We start from the raw sequence: 13,969 nt of genomic DNA, 5'->3' as shown, positions 1-13,969 counted from the left end.
TCTCCCTCAATCTCAGTGATCCATCTGTCTCCACCTCTTGCTAATTGCTGCCTGTCTATCTCTCCTATCCACAGCCTCGTTGCCAACTTTTTTTGTTTTTGCCACACAGCGAGGCTTGTGGGATCTTAGTTCCCTGATGAGGGGGTGGAATCCAGGCTCCAGTCAGTAGAAGCACAGAACCCTAAGTCACAGGACTGCCAAGGAGTCCCCCACCCCCCATCTCCATCTCCATTATTGTTTTTCCCTGATTTGGGATTATTTCAGCCTGAACTAGGGCACCTCTCATTTAACCACCTTTGGCACTTTTCCTTCCCAGAGAAGCCAGAGAGACCTTCAAACACCGGAGCCTGATCTCGCCTCACTGCTGTTCTGAATCCTGAGGCGTCTCCGCGTTAAGATTAGACTGGTGCATTGTGGTGTGGCCCCGCCCACCTGTTCTACCTAAACTCCCTGGCTGAGGACACAGGTAGGATTTCTAGTGGCTGTTCAAACATGCCATATGCTCTTGTTCCTTCAGTTTCTCCACGTTGCAGGGGCTGCTCCTTTGGCCCAGAATCCCCTCTCGGGTCACTCTCCAAAGCTTGAACAAAAGCTTGCACTTTTTGTTCAAGTCTCAGCTGAAAAGCACCTTCCTCTGAAGACACGACTTGCCCTGAGATTTCTTTTGCTTCTTCTGTTCACTTGCATTGCACCCTGACCTTGCCTGCCCTCTGACAATATCCTCCCAGTCTGTCTTCCAGGGGCTCTGTAAGCTCCCGGACTGTGGGGCAGCTTCTTCTAAATATTAAATCCCCAGGGCCAATCTAGGGTGAATGAGGAGTAACTGTGTGTGGAAAGGAACAGATGCTTAATCAACAAGACAGTTTCTCATGTCCGGGAGCTCAAGGGCAGTGTGGAGGATGGGTTCATAAGGACCTCGTGTTGATGGTAGACTTGTGGGGTCCGGTATCTGGAGAAGTGAAGGGGACCAGGTGCAAGTTTAAACACACACCTCATTCACAACACCACATTAGACAAAGAAATCCAAGTCTTGGTCTCTGAGCATGATGAGAATATGTGCTCTTTGAAGAGAGAGAGTGCACTGGCCTGGAGTTGCCAACAGGGTCTGTTTACAGGGAGATTTTGGCTTTCACTTTGCAGGAGGAACCCTGGAAGGGAGCTTGGCTCCTCTGCACCCTGCCCTCCTCTGCTCTCCTCCCAGCCTGGAGGGCAGCCCTCTTCTCCTGTGAATGACCAATCCTGATGGTGGGAGGTGGCCTGCTGGTAACTCTTCAGAACCTGGCAGCAGGTTAAAGGACAATCTTTGAAAAATAAACAAATGACCTCAAACCTTAACTTCTCTAAGAAAATCCACTGTTTACCCAAGAGCTTGTGTGACTAGAGCTGGTAAGGAGTAAGAGACCTGGAGTTCAGTTAAAGCAGTAAAAAGGAATTTTATGGGACCAGTAGGGAAACATCTACTTCTGCTTTACTGACCATGCCAAAGCCTTTGACTGTGTGGATCACACCAAACTTGTGGAAAATTCTTCAAGAGATGGGAATACCAGACCACCTGACCTGCCTCTTGAGAAATCTGTATGCAGGTCAGGAAGCAACAGTTAGAACTGGACATGGAACAACAGACTGGTTCCAAATCGGGAAAGGAGTATGTCAAGGCTGTATATTGTTACCCTGCTTATTTAAATTATATGCAGAGTACATCATGAGAAACGCTGGGCTGGATGAAGCACAAGCTGGAATAAAGAACCTCAGGTATGCAGATGACACCACCCTTATGGCAGAAAGCAAAGAAGAACTAGAGCCTCTTGATGAAAGTGAAAGAGGAGAGTGAAAAAGTTGGCTTAAAACTCAACATTCAGAAAACTAAGATCATGGCATCTGGTCCCATCACTTCATGGCAAATAGATGGGGAAACAATGGAAACAGTGAAGGCCTGGGGTGCTGCAGTCCATGGGGTTGCAAAGAGTCAGACACAACTGAGCGACTGAACTGAAGTGAACTGAGGGGAAAGAACTGAACTCCATCCCCATGAATGCAGAGTTGACTGGGTTTTAAAGGGTGAATGAGAGGAAGGGGGTCTCAGGTGAAACTGACAAGGACGGGGGCAATGAGATGGAGTTGGGCCAGCAGTACTGATTACAGTTCAAAGGTATGGTTCTCAGGCCCTTGCGAAAGACGCTTCTGAGTTGTAGGAGATTCATACACATCTGGAAGGGACAGAAGGAGGATTCACAATGGTGAAGCCTTTTGAGTAAGGGCTCTAAAAGTGAGACAGGTTGGCACCTGGGACCTTTTGCTGCAATGCTTGCAGCTGGACAAAGGTCTCCTGCAGTAACAAAATACAAAGAAACTACAAGGGACTAAAAATAGCTGTGTGCATGTGCAGTGGGGGAAAATTATGAACAAGAAGATACAAAAAGACCCCAAACCCAGCAAAAGAAGGGGTCTGCTTTTGCACTGCTCTGCACCCTGCACCTAGGACCACCAAGGGGGTGGGCAACCCACTTAAGCTACCCCTCCAGCCCTACCCCTGGATCCACCCCTGCCCTCACCCCACATGAGGAATCAGCAACCCCCTACCCCGCACCCTCACCGTCTCAGGGAGCAAGCAAGGGAATCTGTTACTTGTTTTTGCTTCCTGGTGCTGGAGCTCAAGTTCCAACATAGCCTGCCTGAATGTCTTGCCTCCCCTCTGCTTCTTACTGGTTTCTATTGATTAAGGAGGCCAAGAGCAAAGGTCTGTAACAAGGAAGGGAGGTGAGGATCGAGGGGCCAGTCCTCAGATGTTGGCAGGAACAAAACACTGAAATCTTCTGGCAACAGTGAGTTTTCTCAGGTAGGCATTTGAGGCTGGGGTCATCCTCGGGGCTTAGCCTTATGCAGCAAGAAGCCATGGTGGAGTTTATCCAGAGCATAGACGTTTCCACCGAGCGGGTTATGGGCCCAAAGTTCTGCAGTTATCAGAGCCATTAGCCAGTAGGAGCTGCTAAACGTTTAAAATGGTCCCTTCGACGTCGGCTTTCTCTGTTCGAGCCCTTTCGCTGGGCTCCAAACACGCAGTTAAGTGGGCCGTGCAGGAAGCCAAGAGGCAGTGGAGAGCGGTGGAGTGTGGGCGGGTGAGGGGTTGCGTCGCAGGCCACCAGGAAGAGAGAGCAATAAAGCCAAAGTGACCGTTCGGAGAGAGAGAGTGGGCAGCCAGGCCTACGGCTTCGGTTTCCCGATCCCTGCCTCCCCCAGGGGCGTCTGAACATCCCGGCCCGCTCTCTGTCTCATGTCCCTCGGTTACTGCCGGATCCTCGGCGCCTCAGTTAGGCCTCCCCTCCTTGCGCACAGCCAGTCCCGCCTCCTCGGCGCGCCGCGCGTAAAGGGTGCCAGAGCGCCTGACTGGACAAACCCTGGCTCCGCCCTCTCGCTTGGAGCCCTGAGCGCCCCGGCGCCCTCCTCACTCCAGACGCTGCCCCGTGTGCGCTCAAGCCCCCGCCCGCGCCCGCGATCGCTGGGTCATGGGCGCCGCCGGCTCCTCGGCTCTGGCCCGCTTGGGCCTCCCCGCGCCGCCCGGGCCCCGCTGGCTGGGGGTGGCCGCCCTGGGACTGGCCGCAGTGGCGCTGGGGGCCGTCGCCTGGCGCCGCGCGCGGCCCGGTCGGCGCCGGCGGCTGCAGCAGGTGGGCACGGTGAGCGAGCTGTGGATCTACCCGATCAAATCCTGCAAAGGGGTGTCGGTGGACGCGGCCGAGTGCACGGCCCTGGGGCTGCGCAGCGGCCACCTGCGGGACAGGTAGCGCCGGGCGCAGGGACAGCGTGGGACCTGCCGGGGAGGGGGTGGGTTGGGGGAGCTGGGGCTTGTCCCAAGAAAGGACAATAGAGGTTTGCTGCTTGGGTTTCCTGGGTTGTCTCTGATCTTGTAGATAGAAAGGTCAAGTTCGTGTCTGGTTCAGATTTGGAAAGGTAGTGGAGGCAAGCTGTTAGCTGCAAGTTTTTGTGCCTGGAGGGCTCAGTGAGGCCAAACAACCCACAAGGCTGGAGTTTGGAGTGGAGAAATCTTTATTGCAGGACCATGCAAGAAGACTGGTGTCGCAGGCCTCTCTGAAACCTCTCCTGGAAAGGTTTTGACGAAGCTTTTTAAAAATCTTTATTGGTTGGTCTGTGCTGGGATCTCTGCTTGTGACCTGTGAGCTACTAGTTGCAGCACATGGGATCCAGCTCCCTGACCAGAGATCAAACCCCGGCCCTGCACTGGGATCGCAGAGTCCCAGCCACTGAACCACCAGGGAAGTCCCTTGACAAAGCATTTTTAAAGCCAGGTGAGGGGTATCGCAGGGTCAGAAATAAGATCCTGCACAATTCTCTTGACTGGCTTACAGTGAAGTAACATGGGGGTGTCACAGGAGTTAATGTTATTATTCCTTAGGCTCCAGGAGGCTTGGAGCTGTGTACTCATGGTCATCTAGTAGTTAACATCTTCCATTTGGTGAGGGGTTTCATATCTATAAAACAGCCCAGGAAATATGTATCAAATACTGTTATCTAGGCGTGTTGTAGTCCATGGGTTTGCAAAGAGTCTGGACTTAGCCACTGAACAACAACAAAGTACTTCAGAGAGGACCTAAAGCAGAGAGTGGGGAGGGACTGTCCTGGGAAAGCCCCACAAGGTCCTGCTTGCTTACAAAGTCTCTGCCCCTCCCTGGAGGAGAGGCTTTATAAAAACATGGGGTCTGATTGCTTATCTCCAAGGCTGCTGTTCTAAATTTTCTGATTCTTCGTATGAACACAATAGTAGAAAAATAAAATGTTCTTGGCACTAGTGGGTAGACGGGAGCAATGCTGAAACCAAGTCTTGTGCAAGCACACTGGCTTTGGCCTTGCCAGGGCTGGTCCCTCACCATTTCTAATCCCCGGGGAAGGTTCCTGAGACATGCTGGAGGTTGGGGCCCTGACCCGCTATAATACGTAATGAGCAGAGGGCAGTCTTCTGTTGGGGAGAGGAGATGGCAGGTGGACCGTGTCCCCTTCCCCAGAGGCAGAGTGGTCCTCAGTGAAGAACTTTAGGTAAAGTCCTTACCTACAGAGGACCTGACACATCAGAATTTCATCCTCCTCCCTCAGAAAAGGTGCCATGTTGTTTTTCTACCCCCAGAGGTGAGCCCACAGACATACTTGTGGACACAGAATGGTGCAGCTGCATAAGGGGAAGGCCATCTTGACAGGTGTCAACTTAAAAAAAAAAAAAAGCACAACGTGAGTGTTACTAGGGGCCAAATGAGGACTGCCTCCTAGGAGCCAGACCCTCAGATAGCTCTGAGAAACTGTTCCAAAGAGGCAGGGGGAAAGGTCAATATGCATGTGATTTGGGGAAGGGGGTATACATGCAATCAAGCACGTATTTTTCCAGAAGATTTCTGCTAGTCTCGTGAAGCTTTGCTAGTCGTGAGGAACAGTCATCACCTTCAAGGATTTTAGTGCTTTTCCAAATATGAGGAGATACAAAAATTGGGCTCACAAAATTGGCTCCTGATAATGTCTAACCATCTGAGGATCTGTCTTCTCAGATTTTCCCAGAGCACACAGTGCCTCATTTCCGCTCTCCACCCTGAACTCCTTTCAGGGGGTGTTGAAAGTCAGCAGTTGCAGCAACACATGGTTTAATCCTTGTAGAGGTAGATGGCCAGACCCCTGGCATGTGCCAATTGGTAGTTGAGACAGGGAAGGATTCCAAACCCTAGAAAGAGTGATCAAGGAAGAATGGAACCTCCTTTTTTGCTTCCTTAGGATGAAGATGCTTTGCTGTCTGGCTGGGATGGATTAGCTGTGGTCCTGTGTCTAGAGGAGGGAGGTTTGCAAATTGGTCATTGCGGGAGCCTTCTAGCGGAGGATGTCTGCTGTCCTGAGTTCACTCCTGGGACACGTGTATTCTCTTTGCTGAAGACTGCTCTTCCCTTAAAGAAATGTGGGCTCCCATGGCATGGAAAAACTTCAGGTTGTTTTAGAAAAGTGTTGTATGAAGCTCACAGGGGATTTTCCATCCCATTCACCCCAGATTTCTAATCCTGGAGAGTTATTTATTTTTGGTTGTGCTGGCTCTTCATTCCTGTACACGCTTTCTCTAGTTATGGTGAGCGGGCCTGCTCTTCCTTGCTGTACGAAGGGTTCCCATTGCGGTGTCTTCTCTTGAGGAGCACAGGCTCTGGGTGTGCAGGCTCAGCAGTTGTGGCACATGGACTTCAGTGGCTCCGCACCCTGTGGAATCTTCCTGGACAAAGATGGAATGAACCCTTGGCCCCTGCATTGGCAGGTAGATTCCTATCCACTGTACCACCAGGGAAATCCCTGGAAAGTTTTTTAAGACTGCCCAGGCCTATGGAATAGGAGTGAAACAAGCTCATGTGGGGTGTGTCGACTTAAAACATAGTCACAACCTACAAGTTGAGAACTGTGTTGAGTTCTAAGTTGAGTTCTATTTGGTGGGAATTTTTAGGACTTCAAACCTGGGAGATAGCATCTCAAGTGACCTTGAGAGAACTGGTTTGAAGAGGCAGAAGAGAGGAGCCAGGTTATATAGGAGTTTTGCAACAAAGGGCAGGTAGTCAGTCTGATTGTCAAAAGTTTTTTGTAAATTAAAAAAAAAACTAGATATCCCAAGTTAAAGAATTTAGCACTTTTCTATTATGGGAAGATGCAAGAGTCTGAGCTCACTGAAATCATTCATCTGATATGCACCATACCTATCCCATGAACAGTATGAAAAGGCAAAATGATAGGATACTGAAAGAGGAACTCCCCAGGTCAGTAGGTGCCCAATATACTACTGGAGATCAGTGGAGAAATAACTCCAGAAAGAATGAAGGGATGGAGCCAAAGCAAAAAGAATACCCAGCTGCGGATGTGACTGGTGATAGAAGCAAGGTCCGACGCTGTAAAGAGCAATACTGCATAGGAACCTGGAATGTCAGGTCCATGAATCAAGGCAAATTGGAAGTGGTCAAACAAGAGATGGCAAGAGTGAATGTCGACATTCTAGGAATCAGCGAACTGAAATGGACTGGAATGGGTGAATTTAACTCAGATGACCATTATATCTACTACTGCGGGCAGGAATCCCTCAGAAGAAATGGAGTGGCCATCATGGTCAACAAAAGAGTCCTAAATGCAGTACTTGGATGCAATCTCAAAAACGACAGAATGATCTCTGTTCGTTTCCAAGGCAAATCATTCAATATCACAGTAATCCAAGTCTATGCCCCAACCAGTAATGCTGAAGAGCTGAAGTTGAACGGTTCTATGAAGACCTACAAGACCTTTTAGAACTAACAGCCAAAAAAAGTGTCCTTTTCATTATAGGGGACTGGAATGCAAAAGCAGGAAGTCAAGAAACACCTGGAGTAACATGCAAATTTGGCCTTGGAATACAGAATGAAGCAGGGCAAAGACTAATAGAGTTTTGCCAAGAAAATGCACTGGTCATAGCAAACACCCTCTTCCAACAACACAAGAGACGACTCTACACATGGACATCACCAGATGGTCAACACCGAAATTAGATTGATTATATTCTTTGCAGCCAAAGATGGAGAAGCTCCATACAGTCAACAAAAACAAGACCAGGAGCTGATTGTGGCTCAGATCATGAACTCCTTATTGCCAAATTCAGACTTAAATTGAAGAAAGTAGGGAAAACCATTAGACCATTCAGGTATGACCTAAATCAAATCCTTTATGATTATACAGTGGAAGTGAGAAATAGATTTAATGGCCCAGATCTGATAGATAGAGTGCCTGATGAACTATGGAATGAGGTTCGTGACATTGTACAGGAGACAGGGTCAAGACCATCCCCATGGAAAAGAAATGCAAAAGAGCAAAATGGCTGTCTGGGGAGGCCTTACAAATAGCTGTGAAAAGAAGAGAAGCAAAAAGCAAAGGAGAAAAGGAAAGATATAAGCATCTGAATGCAGAGTTCCAAAGAATAGCAAGAAGAGATAAGAAAGCCTTCCTCAGCGACCAATACAAAGAAATAGAGGAAAACAACAGAATGGGAAAGACTAGAGATCTCTTCAAGAAAATTAGAGATACCAAGGGAACATTTCATGCAAAGATGGGCTCGATAAAGGACAGAAATGGTATGGACCTAACAGAAGCAGAAGATATTAAGAAGAGCTGGCAAGAATACACAGAAGAACTGTACAAAAAAGATCTTCACGACTTACTGGGGTGCTGCCCCGCTTGGATCCAGGGATTCCTTCCAGAGGACCGTGTCGGCGATTAAAAGGATAGATAAAGAGATAGAGATAAGGAAAGAATTTTGCAGTTAAGAAAATAGAGGAGAGAAAAGAGGCTGATATTCCTTGGTTTACGCAGAAAGCCAGTAAAGCCCCAGCACGGGACTTGGTCTGTTCACGTAGGCCACAGGCGCCCTCTTGAATCGCGGAAGGTGCCCCACCTTAGGCACCTTCTCGAGTGGGTCTTAGAAGCCCAGGCAGGAAAGTGAACGCAGAGAGCCCCTGCACTCCAGGGGATCAGCCTGAAAAGGAAAAGGAAAGAGAAAGAACGACATGGGGAGACCAAGCTTCAGTGAGCAAGGCCTGCACTTTATTTTCCAAAGTAGTTTTTATACCTAAGTGGTACATAGAGGATAATGGGGGAAGGAGTAGAGTCATGCAAGGTCAGCAGTCCTTGATCCTTATCGAAGCCAGGCTTTCTTTCTGCAAACTTATATGCAAAAGTTTTAGGTGATTTACATCATTTTCTGGCCAGGAGGCCTGTTAACATTTTATGACCCCTTCTTCAGAAAACTTATTTTTCTCTAAAGGTGATTATTCTAAAGTCAGGCACCACCCTCCGAAAGCATTAGATAAAGTTGCATTCCTATAGGGCAAAAGTGTGATGGGTTATAACATGAAAAGAATTAACTCAAGGGTCCAAGGTTACAAACATTAAAGCTACTACTTACATTTCTATACACCAACTATATTAATCAATACACTCCCAGGGACACAGTAGGTAAGGGATATGGAAACTTGGCAGCAAGCATTAGCTCAACAAAGAAATCCTCTACTAGTTCTATTCTAACAATTTTAACTCTCGGAGGAGCTCTGCATTGTTAGAATATCTTAAGTTTCCTGTGCCTCTCGTGGTTGGGAGGCTGTGAATCTGAACAAACCTGTCAGGCAAGCTAGAAAGTCATCAGAGGGGTTTGAATTGAAACACTCCTATTACGCCCAGGAGAATTATTAACTACAGCTCTAAGTTAATTTTCTTACAGAGAAAAGTGATTGGGGATAGCCCCCGTGAATGTCAGAGGAGTTGGTGAAAGTAAAACAGACAGATTCTGATTTTGGGGTAGACGCTCAGGCAGGCCCAGATGGGCAGCCCTCGAGTTCTGGCTGCCTTGCCCACCAGAACTCTCCCGCATGACCTTGTCATGGGTGGGGACTCCTGTGCTGGCTCCCGGCAAGGACCCAGATAATCACAATGGTGTAATCACTCATCTAGAGCCAGACATCCTGGAATGTGAAGTCAAGTGGACCTTAGAAAGCATCACTATGAACAAAGCTAGTGGAAGTGATGGAATTCCAGTTGAGATATTTCAAATCCTGAAAGATGATGCTGTGAAAGTGCTGCACTCAGTCTGCCAGAAAATTTGGAAAACTCAGCAGTGGCCACAGGACTGGAAAAGGTCAGTTTTCATTCCAATCCCAAAGAAAGGCCATGCCAAAGAATGCTCAAACTACCGCACAATTGCACTCATCTCACATGCTAGTAAAGTAATGCTCAAAATTCTCCAAGGCAGGCTTCAGCAATATGTGAACCGTGAACTTCTTGATGTTCAAGCTGGTTTTAGAAAAGGCAGAGGAACCAGAGATCAAATTGCCAACATCCGCTGGATCATGGAAAAAGCAAGAGAGTTCCAGAAAAATATCTATTTCTGCTTTATTGACTATGCCAAAGCCTTTGACTGTGTGGATTACAATCAACTGTGGGAAATTCTTCAAGAGATGAGAATACCAGACCACCTGACCTGCCTCTTGATAAATCTGTATGCCGGTCAGGAAGCAACAGTTAGAACTGGACATGGAACAACAGACTGTTTCCAAATAGGAAAAGGAATACATCAAGGCTGTATATTGTCACCCTGCTTATTTAACTTATATGCAGAGTACATCATGAGACACACTGGGCTGGAAGAAACACAAGCTGGAATCAAGATTGCTGGGAGAAATAGGAATAACCTCAGGTATGCAGATGACACCACCCTTATGGCAGAAAGTGAAGAGAACTAAAGAGCCTCTTGATGAAAGTGAAAGTGGAGAGTGAAAAAGTTGGCTTAAAGCTCAACATTCAGAAAACAAAGATCATGGCATCTGGTCCCATCACTTCATGGGAAATAGATGGGGAAAGAGTGGAAACAGTGTCAGACTTTATTTTTCTGGGCTCCAAAATCACTGCAGATGGTGACTGCAGCCATGAAATTAAAAGACGCTTACTCCTTGGAAGGAAAGTTATGACCAACCTAGATAGCATATTCAAAAGCAGAGACATTACTTTGCCAACAAAGGTCCCTCTAGTCAAGGCTATGGTTTTTCCTGTGGTCATGTATGGATGTGAGAGTTGGACTGTGAAGAAGGCTGAGCATCGAAGAATTGATGCCTTTGAACTGTGGTGTTGGAGAAGACTCTTGAGAGTCCTTTGGACTGCAAGGAGATCCAACCAGTCCATTCTGAAGGAGATCATCCCTGGAATTTCTTTTGAAGGAATGATGCTAAAGCTGAAACTCCAGTACTTTGGCCACCTCATGCAAAGAGTTGACTCATTGGAAAAGACTCTGATACTGGGAGGGATTGAGGGCAGGAGGAGAAGGGGATGACAGAGGATGAGATGGCTGGGTGGCATCACTGACTCGATGGACATGAGTCTGAGTGAACTCTGGGAGTTGGTGATGGACAGGGAGGCCTGGCGTGCTGCGATTCATGGAGTCGCAAAGAGTCGGACACGACTGAGCGACTGAAATGACTGACTGACTGACTATCTGGGGCCAGCATCCTATTTTTAGACCCTGAGTTCCTCAGGGCTCACAAAGGGAGTTGCTGCATGGCAGGTATTCTTCCTGAGTTCCCTTAGGGCTCACCAGCTTACAACGGAGGGCTGAAATTGCTGCTGACTGGTAAAGAACCCGCCTGCCAATACAGGGGATGTAAGAGATACGGGTTTCATTCCTGGGTTGGGAAGATCCCCTAGAAAAGGCAGACAACCCACTCCAATATTCTTGGCTGGAGAATCCCATGGACAGAGGAGCCTGGTGCACTACAGTCCATAGGGTCACAAAGAGTCGGACAGGATTGAAGTGACTTAGCACGCCTGTTGACATCCATATTTGCTGATACGGCAGCAAATACTCCATTTCTCAGGTGTTAAAGTCTCCCTAGGTGATTCTGATGCTATCATTAGAGGGTTTTCTCTGGGACCATTAAGAAGAATCTGAGCTGATTAAAGTGTGATGGATTAGAAAAGCCTCCTGATTTCTGGGAAGACTTGAGCCAGAGTGAAGACATACATTCTCATGCTGCACATCTGCACCCTTCTTCTTCACATGAAGCACTGATGCTATTTCACAGAGAGTCAGTGCTTGCCTCTGCGTCCGCTTTTCATCAGGAAGAACTATTGTTTCCCACTGCATGTTGCCACTACTTTGCTGTGATTCTGGCTTCCATGGAAAAAGAATATTTTCTGCCTCCGTGGACGTCCGAAAATAGATGGAACTGTATGAGCGTTCCCTTGTTTTGAACAATATATGCTTGAGATGGGATAGTGTGGTGTGGAGACTGGGTGAGGCAGGGAAAAGCGATGGAATACTTTTATTCAGTGGTTGATTCTCAGCAGACACTGAACTAAGACCTTTCAACAGATAATATAATTTAAACTTCATGTTTCTTTTTTTTTTTTTTTAATTATTTAATTAGTATACATGTGTTCCCCATCCTGAATCCTCCTCCCTCCTCCCTCCCCACACCATCCCTCTGGGTCGTCCCAGTGCACCAGCCCCAAGGATCCAGCAATCTTGTGGGCTAGATATTGTGTCCACTTAGCAAATAAGGAAATGGCATCAGAAAGGATGAGTATCTGACCCAAGATCACAGTGATCTTGGTGAGGTGGCAGTGAAGTGAGATCTTAATTCCCAGCCCAGGAATTGAACCTGGATAGCCTGGATGAGAATCAGGAATCTTAGCCACCAGGCCAGCAAGGGCTAGAGGCTAGAAGCTATTTTTCCCCTGGATCTTTGCCCCCAGTGAAAAACGCATTTATCACAGAGGCAGAAATTGTAAATGCCGATACAAAGTTTGTTATTAGCAATGTGGAGAGATAGGGTGTAGGCAGCCCTTTTAGTGAGGAGGAGCCCACCTATCTCTTGTCTTAGAAAATGCTAACAGTTGTAAGTATCCAGCCTGAAGCCCACTTCTTTGGGCCCCTGTGAAATGCAAACAGGAGGCCAGTTGTAACTATCTAACCTAGAGCCCATCTATCACAACAAGACCACTATATGCTGAAGGGATTTGAACTGATATCTCTGAGGGCAACACTCATGCCCTTGCTATGAAGCCAGTATGTAATTTACAAGGGCAAGGATCACAGCAAGTCTCAGGAGACCTCCAGAGAAGTCATTTAACCTCTTCTGAGCCTGTTTTTCATTGGCTAAAGAGGTTGAATTTGATGATCTCCAAGTCCCTGTCTAATCTATATTTTATTTATTAAGCGATAACTGAAACTGGAAAACAAACTGGAAAGAAATCTGCTATAATGCTGTTATTCTCCCGACTTGAGATTTCCATCATGAAATTACAAAGAGTCTAGAAGGCAGGAAAAAGCCACCTTGATTTATTTCCATTTTGAACCCGTGTCTTTGGAACTGTTCTCAGACACTGAGCACTTCCTCTCTAAGTGCTCTGGGACTTCAATTTCTAGAGCTGTTCTAGTCAAAGCCTTTAACGTGTCTGTGAACGCTGGACCTGAGCACCCTGAGCTTTGAGCTGGTTTCAAGACTGTCCAGAAAAATGCTGACTCTGGCTGTTTGGCACAGATTCTGGGCTGTCCTCCTTGGCCGAATGTCTCACCCATTGATAAATCCACCCCAGCCCTTTATGAAGCCAGCCCTTCATTTCTTCTGCACAGACTATTCCGTCTTGGAGACCTGAGTCCCCTAAGTTCATTATCCCAAGTGTCCTTCCCTCCTTCCTTTACCCTCCAGCTCTCTGTGGTGGGGCTCCTGTTTTCCTTCCTTTGCTGGCTCAGTCCTTCCCACTTCCCAGGCCAGTCTGTTCATTTAGAAATGACACTTTTCATCTGTCTGGCACTCTGCTCCCTGAACACTGCTGTGGGTTGTTCAGGGCATCGCTGTTCCTTTGGAGACTTAGTTCTGGGCTCTGCAATGCTCTTCATGCCACACACTCGTGTTTTCTGTGTAAAACAAAGGTGCTGGCTTTCAGGGTTGCAGGTGAGGAAAAGTGGGTCATGATCAAATCCACACTGCAGACAGATCCTTTCTTTCTCATCTGGCAGAGCAGAGGTCATTATTTGTGTGCAAGAGGTGAAAAATAGCATCCCTCCAGTTACAGGGTGATAGGGGTGGCTGGTGTGTGTTGCCGATGGCACTTTGCATACACCCCTCCCCCCCGCCACCCCCCACCTGTTGTCTTGTCCCAGGGTCAGGCTGCTTGCAAGTTGCCTCTTGCCCCAACCATTGCAGGTTAGCACAGGACTTCCAGCCACCACTTCTGCCCCCTCCCAGCGATTAACACCCAGGTGATTATACAATAAGCTGGGGGTGAGGCTTGAGAACCAGAGTGCAGGGTTTCAAGTGGGGAGAAAGATGGGAGGTCAGACTTGGCCCAGGGAAGGGCTGATTTTTAGAAATAATGGTCCGTGGGGTGTGTGACTCCTGTCTGGATAAGCCTGGTCATGTGGGGCTCTCAGAGGGAGGCT

General features: G+C 47.8%; 1 protein-coding gene across 1 annotated transcript in view; it reads left to right on the top strand.

Annotated features, from left to right (window-relative positions):
- Positions 1 to 3,420: 3,420 nt before the first annotated feature.
- Positions 3,421 to 13,969, top strand: part of MTARC2 (mitochondrial amidoxime reducing component 2) — a 42,428-nt gene continuing 31,879 nt past the window's right edge. The window contains exon 1 of the mRNA XM_005905556.3: positions 3,421 to 3,775. Within this exon, the coding sequence (XP_005905618.2) occupies positions 3,504 to 3,775 (272 nt within the window). The 5' untranslated portion in view covers positions 3,421 to 3,503. The remainder of the gene's footprint in view (positions 3,776 to 13,969) is intronic.

This window comes from Bos mutus, chromosome 16, assembly GCF_027580195.1.
Source record: "Bos mutus isolate GX-2022 chromosome 16, NWIPB_WYAK_1.1, whole genome shotgun sequence".
Lineage (NCBI taxonomy): Eukaryota > Metazoa > Chordata > Mammalia > Artiodactyla > Bovidae > Bos > Bos mutus.
Note: the sequence above shows the minus strand (reverse complement) of the source record. Positions and strands in the feature narration are given on the sequence as shown.